Raw genomic sequence first — 12,755 nt, 5'->3', positions numbered from 1 at the left:
TTTTGACACATTGCATAATCATGCCCTCGGTATAATATAGAGATTGATATATGTAGTGCGGTAGTTAGAAAGAAGTAGACAGTGTGCTACTTCCACACCAGTACATTGCCCACCAGTAATCTTAAACTGAGAGGCAGTGTGAAAGTCTGTGTGGGTAGAGAAATAACAGGGGACAGAAAGAGTTTAGAAATATGGGCAGGAAATAAATTTAGATTCCACTTGGAGAAATGCAAGCTGAGATATAAGGAAAGATAATCTCCACAGAAACAGCCATTCAACAAGATGGAAAAATCTAAAAAGAGAATATCAAGTCATTTTTTATTTCCTGGAAAGAGCGATTGATATGAATGTTGAGCACAAAATGGCAACGGCAAAGGCCAGTTCAAACAAAGGCGTCGTATCCCTGAGCAGTGAAGCAGCAATTCCATTCTATAAAACCCTGGGGAACCAACATCTAGAATGCTCTGTTCGTTTCTGGTTGTTCCAATATCAGGCACACACTGACAAGCTGGAATGAATTCAAAAAAATAGCAATAAAATGGCTACTGAGAAGAAGATAAAGTAATAGCGAAAATTCTTGATTAAATGGGAAATAAAGGTATGATAAGGCATGCGCACGCCGGACAATGAAGAACAAGTTACAGAAAAGTAGGAGTAAAAACACAACTGGCCTGCGTTATATCGCTTATGCATTACAGAAGCACTTTAACAAATCATGAGATAGCAGGTAGTCTGTGAGCAACTGTGTTCACGACGCTGATGTCCAACAGCTTTCCCTTCTGTGGATTCTCTGTCTCTTTTCAAAGGGGCGTTTAGTAAGGCTTTTCCTTATTGGGACACAAAATTTCAAGACTAATGGTGAGATTCAAACAAGGGCATAGCACAGTTTGCCAGCTCATAACGAAGGGAAGGTTTCTCACTTTCACCGAATAAAAGCTGCAGCTACCCCATGTGCACCCAAAGTAAGTGACACACTCAAATGACCGGAGAACACCCAGGCTCCTATGGTGGAAAGAAAGATTCCTGGCACCTGAGGGCGACTCACCGAAGACTGGACACCTAGATTTATGCCTGAAGTTGCTTACTTTTTAAATTCTACACCGCAGCCAATCTGATGTCCAAATCACTGCGCAGCTGGGAAGGTGGCAAGTACTCCGAGTATCTTGTTTAAATAACTTACAAAAGGACACTTGAGCTTGATTCTATACACCCATAAAACTGGACCATGTTCTAAGATTTCCAGGCTCTCATGTTTGAAATGTTTCTCTTAAAAGACACTATTGCAAGCCTGTCTATCTAAATACTTTAGGCTAAATTCTTTAATCCATTAGTATCTAAATATTTGCATGGTAATGTTAAATTACATGAAGGCACTGTATTACCCCAGCTTCTGTTTTGAATTAATCAGCAGGGCATTAGTTTAATAAGATGGTTATATTACTGTAATCCCAAAAAAGAACACATCTTACGTAATGGAAATAATGGCGTTGGATATTTATACATATTAAGACTGTGACATACTGAAAAAACATACAGTCTGTATTCCTTTCTCTCTTTGCTACTTCTGTTTAGCTATTCCAAGTTATAAATCCAATATTGTTACTGGTAACAAAAAAAATAAAAGGCTTAGTCCAGTCAGACTATACAGCTTTGCTGGTGCACAGTTAATAAATCGAGTTACCTGATACAAACATTCAAAACCACTGTGATTTTGCAAGTCACTATACATAACAAAAGGCACACAAAACTGGACAAAAATTAGGTAAATATGTACCTCGGATAATACAGATCTCGAAACATAACTTTGGTTCACTTTAAGCTTTACATTTCAAACCCACCCACTCTGACGATCTAAAACCAACACTTAATGCTCACAAAAGAAGTGGGAACATAATGAGTAGGAATGTCAGCCCGGGAAAAAGATATTTTTTACTTATTCACAAAAAAATAAATGGTTGAAGCAGAAGTGGGATAAGGCTAATGCAAATATTAGGCGCTAAATACTATACAATCAGTTGACAATTAGGAGATGTTGGCTTTTGGTCATAACATTTTCTGGACTAGTTTGAAGTGGTAATTTATATAGTTAAAAATACCCATGTCGTAGTTCATAGGGAAAAAAAAAGCGTTTAAAAATTAAGAAATAAAAATCTGTCTTGGCCTGAACATTATTTAGTACCCAGTACTTAATGGGCTTAAAACCTTTTAATTCAATGCTACCTATTAATATACAATTTCGGGGTTATTGGAAGAAAGCTGGTCAAGACATATATTTCTTATTATGAACCTTTGCTCACCCTTGATTCCAACATGCTCTCAACATAACTCACTTGAACACGTATCTCAACAGTAACTCCCCGATTCATTTATCCCTCCTCCCATGGGCACTTTACTTAATTAACGTAAAACGTTGGCATTCGTGAAAAATGGTACCTGTTTGTTGATGTCAGCCACAGTATCGTCCTGTAGGAACTCCGCTGGCACTTCCAATTTTACTAAGAAACGTGCCAGGTAAGCTCTTTTCTTGAGTTCATTGGTCCTCTGAAGAAGCCAATGTAAGACAGGATGAATTACAGGTTTGCTTCCAGTAACTAACCCTTGGCGAAATGCACTCCTATACAAAAACAACAAAAGGAAAATACCAATAAATCTCAAACTAAAGAACACTGGCTTGGAACAAACGATTTGCAGTATTTTGACATTCCCTCTCCACTTGCCTAATGATTTTCTTAATGCTGTTAAAAGAGAAAACACTCATGATGCCAGTTTGCTATTTATGATCCGATTCTGCTACCTTGAGACAGATAAAAACCCCATAACACATCAAAAGGCTAAAGCCAGCCACAGCGACTCTTCCTTTGCTGCGATGTTCTTCGGGAATAAAGGCAATGTGGGAAGAGTGTGGGTTTTCTAGGTTATAACCTGGCGCAGGAGGGTGCAATCCAGCCTCGGGCGGCTGCTCTGAAAGGGATGGGGAAGGGACTGACCCTGCCAGTCATGCGGCACCCTCTCCTGGCTGACTCCGCAATAGCAGCCGCTGCAGCTGGGCCGAGGGGCAGCCTACACCGGCGGGAGCCTTCTGCGGGCATCCCCTACACCATATCCTATAGGGACAAGGGAGGAGCTGTCTTCCAGGAGTTACGCATACCCACTGGGATAGTCGAGGTCAAAAATACACACAAGTACTGAATTAAAGGTCGTTACCGTATAAGCTGTAAAACAGTTTTACCGTGATTTGTAGACAAAAAGATACTTACAAGTCTGATACACTTCCTGGAGGTTTGTATTTTAGGATACCGAGAAGACTCAACATTCTTTTAGCTGTTTGTTCCGGCAGCTCCTCTCTAATGTCAACAGCATGCTAAATAGTAAAAAAAAAAAAATTAATTATCCACTGTTTGTCCAAGTCATGTTAATTAACTAGCAATGCTAAAAGAACTGGCCAGGTTGGATGGGGCTTTGAGCAACCTGGTCTAGTGCAAGGTGTCCCTGCCCGTGGCAGGGGGGTTGGAACCAGATGATCTTTAAGGTCCCTTCCAACCCAAACCGCTCTATGATTCCATGAAGAATTGACTTTATCCATTTATCACATGATATGTCAATGAAGTGAGATGTTCCATACAGAACATCTTTTTTATCACCAAACTTCAATTCTCTTCTAATGGATTTTTCTGCAACATGCGTATTCACGTAAATTTATTCTAGGTATACGTTTTCCCTGCTCATGGGCCCTCATCTACGCAGACAAACTGATTACTTCCACCAAGGAAGTCAGATATCCAAGCACACCAAGGCACACGTATCTGCGCCCCAGATGCATGAATAATCCCTTCTGATCTTACACAGGCTTCTGGTAGCCTCAGAGGAGAGGGATTCAGTATCTATTGCAACAGCTAAGTCACGAGGTTCAGTGCTTGATCAGTTCCTGCCCTGTGTATGCGTGCAAGACACAGCCTGACTTTGACTTAAGAACACCGTGGTTGTCAAGATCTGTGTCCCAAAAAAAACCATACAGTCATCAGTCTCTGGGGGACAGGGATCCAGTATCCCTGGCCCAAGAACATTTGCTGGTTTGCCGAAAACACACAGATGTATAGACAGAAAGGATTCTTGCCAGGCACATTTATTTCCAGGAAGACTCACATAAGCTCTTTTGGTAAACCAAACACACCACAAGATTATACAGAGCCAGACCTAAATAAAAGCAAATTTCTGTGTCAAGCCCATTTAAGATGTTCGCAATGTCCAACCTTAACGATTCTATGATTCTAATTACGCAGGTCTGAGCACCTCTGCTTGCCTTCCTTACCTTTGGGTCAATCTCCCCCAGAACATCATTGAGCAGCTGCAACAGCTGCATTGACTCTAAGGAGTCAAACGTGATTAAATTGTAGTTCTTCCTGAAGGGCTCCTGATTGAGCTTCTCAACAATGAACTGGATTTGATCACTCATAATCGTGTCCTGGAAAAAACTCTGCAGAAAAGACAGAAGAGATGAGGAGGCCTCGGCGGGGAGAGGGAGCCGGGGGCTGCCGGGAAGGCACCACCTCAGCGGGGCCCACGGCAGCCCGGAGGCGGTGAGCTGGCCCCGGGCTCGGCGGGGCCCAGCCCGGCCGCCCCCTCAGCCCCGCGGCCCACGAAGGAAGGTCCGGCCCCTCACAGAGACCGCGGGGGGAGGCAGCCGGACCCGCACCGCCAGCGGCAGCGCCCTGAGGCGGCGGGGCGGCCTCGGCCTCTCCCACCCCGGCCCTCCCGCGCGCGCCTCCCGGTTCCCCTGGTGACGGTCGCCAGGCCGGGGCGATGGCGTCACTTCCGCACTTCTGCCAACGCGCCGGAGCGGCTGGAAACGGGCGGGGGGGGGCGGCCGCGCGTGCGCAGAGCGGCGGCGGGGGGGGGGGCACGGCCGCCCCGGCGGGGCGGGACGGGACGGGCCGGGCCGGGCCGGGACGGGACGGGCTCTCCCGGCGGAGGGCGGATCCCCGCCCGCTCCTCGCTTGTTTCGCTGCCCTCGCAGCCGGCTGCGGCCTGAGGGAAGGCAACGCGGAACAGGCCGCAGCGGGAGACCTCCCGGCGGCGTCGCGGCCCGCCGCGGGCAGCCTTTCCCGCCGCGCCGGTGGGGCTGTGGGAACCTCAGTCTCCCCCCTTTCTGCCCCGAATCGGGCAGGAATTGGGATTTTTATCCGCAGCCCCTGAGCACCCCGCGCCGTGGCGGGCACGGCGTCATCGCCAGACGTCAGACGGGCGCAGCGGCGGGGCAGGGGCGACGCCGCCCGGCTGCGTGGGAAGCGGGGCCGCGGTCGCCGGAGGTGATGCTGGGGCGTACGCCCTCCATAGGCCGAGTCTGCTGGGGCCTCTTCACAGCACGAGTGCTCTCGGTGCGAGGAACGGCAGAAATAGGTTTGCGAGTCACCCTTTGGAGTATATACTTAGCTCTGCGGCTTCTTCAGAGGGAGGCTGTTGCCGCATGTGTAGGAGATGTACAAACAGATTGATGCAGTTCCCCAATTAAGATTTCTGGCAGTCTTTGACAGCCTAAAGAGATGTCAAGTGTGGCTGAGGTACGCAGCGGGTGAATGGTTACTTAATTTCTTTGAAATGGAAGAAGGCACAGGGGGATCCTTGGGAAACGGGAATGCCAGTCCTGTGCCCAGGCTTCATCAGGGGCAAATGGCAAATTTCTGTCCTCAGGGTTGAACATGAGTTGCCAGCGTGCCTCAGAGTAGCAATAAATATGTAGTGCTAGCTGTGCTAGATCTGAAACAAGGACAGGGGCTTCAAAAATACCAAACAATCAAAAATAGGCTAAATAGTGAAGTGAAACTCGCTCATGAAATGGGTATCTCTCGATCTGCAAGTTTCTTTGTTGCAGATCCTTAAAAAAACGTGTTTAGACCTTAAATAGGTGGATTTTGGAGCCTCTGCTATTGCAATTAGCTTCTTGGATAGTCTTAGAATCCCATGTGAGTCCACAGATGATGGATTAAAATATGCAGTGAGTCATATTAAATTGGTGCCAATTGAAACGCACAGGTTGTAAATCACTGCAGAATTTGACTCAGTAAATAGCAATCATAAATGTAATACTTTGCAATTCTAAGCACTGCGTCTGTCTTAGATTAGCTCCTTTCTTCTTTCTGAGGAACAGAAAACTCTTCATAAAATACTAATTTACTGGTCTTCACGGGAAGCCTGAAAAGTGACACTGCATTGGTGTCCTAGCTTTTAACTGGCTAAACTAAGTTACAGAGGGGATGGATGGGTTGCTTGTGATTGTGCATGAAAGCTGTGGTAGAGCCAGGAACATAATCCAAGTCTCCTGACTCCTGGATTTGAACTTTAAAACCAGATCATGTTTCCTTTGTGCTTTCAGTCTGTATACTGACCTTTAGGAATCGTATTTACCTACAAGTTCCCAGAAGAGATCTACTTTCCCTTGACATGCTTTCCTGGTATCAATTACGCTTTTCTTCTGATGAGTATTTTGAGCATAAAGAATACACAGAGAGAGCAAATGGAAACGGTATCTCCTGTGGAGGCGCTGGGGGCCCGGTCTGCTCCCTGTAGACCGCATTAATAGGTAATAGAAAGTGGTGGATGTGGGTCCACCACTTAATGCTAGAGAAACACTGTTTCTGTAAATACTGATACACATCCTTTCTTCAGGCCTTGGTGCAGAAGAGAGAGCGATTGTGCCCACAGTGCTGAGGATGGAGAGGGATCTGTGCGGGGTGCAGTGGGAGGGCGCTGCTCTGAGAGTCTCCTTTACATCAGACTATTTCGGTTCCTGCACGTTCCAAGAAGCAAAGGACTGTTGCCCTCTTCTCGTGTCTCTGTAACATTAAAGAGGCAACAGATAAAGCAGAGGAAGGATGTCTGAAAACTTTAGAAAATGCCAAGATAAGAAGAAAAAAAGATGGTGAGATTGTTTCACTCTGTCGTGGTTGAAAGCCATGAAATCTGATTGTTCTGGCTGTTGGGGAAGGAGACCTCCATGACCAGACATCGTTAGAACTGGACTGGCTGAGCTCCAGCTTGCTGGCCTGTTTGAAAGCTCAATTGATTGAAGGCAGGAGCACAATCATACATCGGAGCCCAGTTCTGTGGGACTCCCCGACTTGGGGAAAGCGTGGGGGATCCTGTGTCGTCCTTAAAGTTGTATGTTTTCAAATCATGATCCTTTCTTCCAACGGTTTTGTGCTATTTGTGCGTGCAGCCCAAAGTAGCCATACTGCTACCCCAGGCTGCCCGCCTGCTGCTGGATATTAACAGTCTGTAGTGGCGTCTGAATTTTCAAACTTGCTGCTTAAAAGAAGTTAAGGTTTAGCTCAGTGTCTTGACCTCTGTATCACAACAGAATCTTCACAGACATAAAAGAGATTACAGCTTTCAGTGCAGCCTTGGGTAAATATTACAGGAAGCAGCTGAGATATTTCTTTGACGCTTAACTTGTCTTAAGTTATCTAAGTCGGGGTGATGTGGTATCTGGATCAAGTCTTAAAGAATCAAAGGCCAGTGTTCGTATATATTTGTTGTATAATTCTGGGAGCATTTTCCAAATTCCCAAGTTAGTTTGCATGGAGAGTGATACAGGGTTTCAAGCAAATTTTCCTAATGACATGAGAGTTGTTATAACAGTTCAGCCCTGTAGTTCCATCCAGTTTTCTGGATAGGGCTTATGCTTTATATTGCTTGGGAAAGGCTTATGGAAGCTGCTTATTGAAAAGGCATCATGCAGAGGCAACGTGCGGAAGAAAGAGAATGGAGCCTGCAAATAAACTATCCAGAGCTCTTTAGATCTGCAGGCTCGGCTTCATTACTCCCTCCTGACTTTCTCCTCCCTTTATAGCTACTGCTGTGTGGATGACTGCCTTGCAAAACTGAGAGAGAGCTCGACCATAGAGGCCAGCAAATCAGAGTGGAACGAAACCTGAGCAAATCAAAATCGTGCTCCATGGGCGAAGAGAGATCACCTTATATGGGAACATCATGGGCAAGAAGATGAATACGTCTGGCTGAGCTGCTGAGGTCAGATCCCAAACAGATGGAAGACGTTAATGTGAAAACAAGAGCATTTAGGAAGAGAAGACAACACTTGCTTCTGCTTTGCTTATGCAATCCGAGCCCTCCTGTTTGTCTCTTTTATTATAAATGTTGTGTTATGTGTATGTACACATAGGTCTGCCTGTGTTATATTAAAAATCAATTTCTTTGTTGCTATTCTAGCACCTAAACAGGTCCCAGGTCTGTTTCTGGTTCCCTCTTGCAGCTTTTTCAGTTATTAAGTAGCAGGATTTTGCTTGCTGAAATGTCACTAATACCAATGATAGCAGCCTGGAGTGTGGTCAGCAAAAGCCTAAGGAGTGATCACTGGTGTCTCAAAAAATTAAGCCTGTTTGTGCAGAACGTAACTTGTTCCTGTGTGCTAAAGCATTTAAGACAACACTGACAGCCAAGAAGCCTGTCTGGTTCTGAATGTTTTGTCATGACTACAGCCGGAGGCTGCATCCTAGGTGATTTAAAATACTAAAGGATTGGAAGAAAAACATTAGATCTGTGTTGTAGGGTTTGTATATTTTGTGCCTCTGTGTGGGTCTTCTGTTGCAAGAGAGAGAGGACCCTGGTCCTTTTAATCTGGGTCCAATAGATTCCGATCCAAACTTCCTGTCTTTCAGACCCTGAGCCTCAGATTTACAGGTCCCACCTTGACAGCTCCGCATCTTTACAGCTCCACCTCCCGTGCTGACGGTGTCAGATGGTGGCCTCGCACTGGCTCCTTGACCCCCTGGGCCGGATGCAAAGAGTCGGCTTGCAGCACACTGACCAGCTCTGGCTTGTGCGTGGTTCTGTGGAGTAGGAGAGGCTGCAGCCAAAGTATGTGCCACGTATTGGCTCCGCTGAGAGGAGTAGTGACTTTGTCACGCCCTTTTAATCCCATGACCTAATACAAAACCGGTCTAAGACCAAATAGGATGGTGTCCCATGCAATGTGAGAGAAGAAGCTGGAGATCTCTGGGGCCACTGATGACCCAAAAGCTTGCTTTACCATTGCCCTGCACCTTGCATGGCCATTGCCACCCCTGCAAAGTGGGTGTTGCATGCATCCGCCCGGTCCAGAAATGCACTACACCACCTTTGCGCTGGTGCGAAGTGTTGGGTGGTGGAGAGTCAGGCCCACAAGGTCAGCGTGATGCTAGATTCCATCCGTTTAGCCTCATCTCTACAGTTGTCCCAGCATTACTTTGGACTGGCGAAGTCTGGTAGTACTGAGGAGAGATGGTGCCATCAACAGAAGGTGACAAGAACGGTGCTGAGCAATCAGCTCTGGAGCTCCAGGGTGAAATTTGGTGCTTTTTCTGTGAACAAACCAAAGGATGTGGCTCTTCAGGCAGTTCTTGATTCAGTCAACTGCCGTTGCTTAAAAGGCCTGTGGTAGCATTCTCATACAGGTTTCTGACTGTGCCTTTATAGTGGGGTGGCCTGGGAAGGATGCAGGGGTGGAAGAAGACCACATTGGGCAGCTGTGGTTTTCAAAACTGCTTTTTTCTGTCAGTTCCTCTCAGAAAGTGCTCGCAATGGGTGTACATGGCTGGCTGGAGTGCCTGACTCGGTACGACTCTCCAAAATACAAACGCATTCTGAGTGTTACATCTGGATTTGTGAAATGTTTCCTTTATATAACTGTTGCTCTGTCTGTTTGATGACGAGATGCTGCGTTGTACGTGAGCAAATATTTCTTGTATTGGGGGTCGTCTGGTTGCAACTTGGCTTTCAGTGCTCTGAGTTCTGTGGCAGCAAACAAGATCATTGATCTGGCGTTGGACCCTTCTTGGAGGATGGACGTGGTTGTGAGAACTTTGTGGTGGGAGAGTGGCATAGGATGTTATCTAACAAGGTGGAGTTGCTTGGACAGAGTTAACTAAGCTTCCTCCAAAAAACACTTGCAATTTCATTTCTTGCCATGCTGTCTGGTTTTGTTTCTTGTCTGAAAAATCCAAAATAACTCCACTGAATAATCTCAGATTTACACCAGTGTTTCTGAGATTAGAGCCTGCTCTGTAGAGTCTCCTGTTCAGGGTCAGGTGAAATGGCGAGTCACCCCTTGCAGCAGATTTCAAGAACAATAAGATGTTTTAGGAATATGCAATAATTGATTGCCTCTAAAGGGCAGATTTTCCTCTTTGCTGCCAAACCAAGGCTGTTCTCGGTGATAAGTGTTTGCTGAACAAAGTCTGCCGAAGTTCATAAAGTTGGTTTCGTTCTCATGGGAGGGCAGCAAGCCAGGACATTGAGCACACTGATCCCAATCTCACAAAGAATCAAGTCTGCAGGAAATTCAAGTTGCCTTACTAAGGTACTATACCCACCTACTGCTGCTCAGAGCTGGGTTCCCACTGCCAGTTTCCAACAACATGGTTATCCCAAAGCACTGTTCTCCAGAAGGAAAAGGCTGAAATGCTCTTATAATAGACGATACAAATAAAGGAACATTGATCGGTTGCTTTGTATGTCTGTTCTTCAGATACTATTTTATCCCTCCCCAGAACAGTCTGTTGTTAAACTGAAATGGTGCTGGCTCTTGTGGCTTGTTTTTCAAAGCAAACCTTTTATATCACTTTTATGTAGTGTAGAAAGTATCTTCGGAACATACAATAGTTTTTCAAAGTTGACGGTGCTTTTATGGGTTAGATGAGCTAGATGACTTTCCTGTCAGCTTAAAAACAGAGGTGTCCTTCCTCCTTTCATTAGCACATCCAGTTCATGAGCAAGTGAAAACATTCGGCCAAGGTTTTTGAAGCAACCAGCATGAGGCACAAAAATAGTCACTCTGGAAAGTTAAAGACTAAGTATTTTAAGCTCTCTTAGAAAACAAAAAAAGTAGAGAGGACGCTACTGTTTGTGACAGAAAAAGTCAAAGCCTCGGTACATAGCAACGCAGCGTGGATGAAAGTTTTTGGATGACATCAAGCCCTGTTGCAGTTAATTGGTGTTTCACAAATGGCATCTGAAGGGCCAGGATGTCACCTCATGTTGACTGTATCATTTAGGATGGGAAAATAGAAATTCTCTTACTTGCATATATCAGTTCATTTCTGACAAAGCCAAAAGTTGCGGAAGTGAAACCAAGGCAGACGTTGGTCTGGCCGATGCATGTCTCTCACGCAAAAAGGCTCTCAATTGCTTGAAAATGTCCATCTGACTTTTATCTTGCAGTGCATTTTGTCCAAGAATGATACAAAGAAGCTGACCCATTTTATTCTTATGGGCTTATTTGTCCTTTCTGTTTTATATCTGGCCAGTTGTATAGTCATCGCTTACAGACTCTATCAGGAGACGGATGAAGTTAACAGCTCAGTTCGCACTAGTGTGAAGGGAGTGGCTTACACAAACGACAGGATCGGCGATACAGCAGAATACACTATATCAGTGCAGGCAAGTCTTAATTTAATGTCAGTCCAGTATTCAACTTCCATTGATACATCTGGTTGCTTTCCTGACATGTCTCTATCCTACCATTCAATGTGATTGCTTTACATTGGAGACGGCAGTGTTTAAAGCCAAATCTTCCCTTTCTCCCTTAATGTAAGGAAAAAAATTATCCTCTTTTATGAGATTTCTGTGGTGCTCTTTGTTACACAATTTTTACATGATCAATTTAGTATTTTGGTAATAGTAAACCTAGGAACAGATTCAATCCAATATAGCTGTACTAAACAGAGTAGTGTTATTACCAATTAATGCTAGCATATCTTTTTCAGTTGTAATGCCAGTTTAAAAAAAATCAGTGCCTTCTTGCCTCTGTCTGCTCATTCCTGCCCTGATGATGTCCCTGGCTTTTCCTGTTTGAGCCGGGTAGAATCTGAATGTCTGTCAGGGGGAGGTAGAGAAAGAACAGCCTTGTTGTCCTCGGTAATGTTCTGGAACAACTGAGGTCTGAATCAAGTATGTGAAATTTCAGTCAGATTCATATTCTTTCTTCCATGTAGGTGATAAACTCTTTTTTTGTGATGACCAACATCATTAAGACAGAGAATCAGCTTGAGCAGAGGTGCCCTGAGGTAAATATGCTTTGTGATTTATACCTAGGATGCATCAAATGCATGTTGATGTAAAAAAGTGGACTGTCCTTGGAGCAGTCCGGTACAAGCAAATACTGTTGCTTTTTATGTCTGTATCTCAGCAGATAACATGCACGATCTAGTTTAATTGCTTCTTTTCTTTCTCAGGGAATCAGCTGGCAGTTGTGACTTTGCCTTGCACCAATGACCTTGCAGCCAAACCTATCTGCATCACTTTCAGGAGGTGATGACATTCGGGCCAGTGATTGCTGTCCAGCTTCTCTGGCATTGCTGCTGCTCTCGAGGAAAACCTGAAGGAACGATGGAGCTACAGAATTGCTGTCAGCTTCTCTGCTAATATGGTGGTTTTACTATTACTGTTGCTCATTCCTACGTGCCCCCTTCCTTCCTTTCTGTAGGTCAGACCTCGTCGTCAGCTGCAGCTCTCCTCTTCATTTGGCCGGCCTAGAGGGGGGACCTTGCAGAGTAGTTCCCAAATACGAGTTTACTTTCACTGGCAAAAGTATATGGGACTGCTAGTAAACAAAGAATTAAATAGTCCAGTGTTAAATTTATTGTGCTTAGTAGTATACGAGAGAGTGTGAAAAACAGGAAAAGATGTAAATAATAAAGGAAAATGTTATCATAAGCAAGGTAAGGGCTTTTTTCTGGTTTTGCAGCTAGCTGAGCCTTTATCTC

At 45.1% G+C, this 12,755-nt stretch overlaps 1 protein-coding gene and 1 long non-coding RNA gene across 4 annotated transcripts in view; one reads left to right on the top strand and one right to left on the bottom strand.

Moving 5' to 3' along the window:
• IFT81 (intraflagellar transport 81) overlaps window positions 1-4,810 on the bottom strand; it is a 43,768-nt gene extending 38,958 nt beyond the window's left edge. Inside the window, exons 1-3 of the mRNA XM_009472791.2 lie at window positions 4,310-4,810; window positions 3,258-3,361; window positions 2,434-2,614 (exon numbers count right to left, since the gene is read on the bottom strand). Of these exons, the coding sequence (XP_009471066.1) occupies window positions 2,434-2,614; window positions 3,258-3,361; window positions 4,310-4,453 (429 nt within the window). The 5' untranslated portion in view covers window positions 4,454-4,810. The remainder of the gene's footprint in view (window positions 1-2,433; window positions 2,615-3,257; window positions 3,362-4,309) is intronic.
• A 97-nt stretch (window positions 4,811-4,907) lies between these two features.
• Window positions 4,908-12,056, top strand: LOC148056064 (uncharacterized). Of its 3 annotated transcripts, XR_015704077.1 has the most exons (5): window positions 4,908-5,397; window positions 7,847-8,025; window positions 8,673-8,871; window positions 11,298-11,430; window positions 11,985-12,056. It is a non-coding gene; the product is annotated as an uncharacterized LOC148056064 (long non-coding RNA). The 3 variants fall into 3 exon arrangements; XR_015704076.1 differs by lacking the exon at window positions 8,673-8,871; XR_015704075.1 differs by having other exon boundaries at window positions 7,847-8,871.
• The last annotated feature ends 699 nt before the right edge of the window (window positions 12,057-12,755 follow it).

The sequence above is a fragment of the Nipponia nippon genome, unplaced genomic scaffold (genome assembly GCF_047370975.1).
Source record: "Nipponia nippon isolate SJK-2023a ecotype South Korea unplaced genomic scaffold, ASM4737097v1 scaffold_18, whole genome shotgun sequence".
Taxonomy (NCBI): Eukaryota; Metazoa; Chordata; class Aves; order Pelecaniformes; family Threskiornithidae; genus Nipponia; species Nipponia nippon.
The sequence above is the reverse complement of the archived record's forward strand: the minus strand, read 5'-3'. Positions and strand labels throughout refer to the sequence as shown.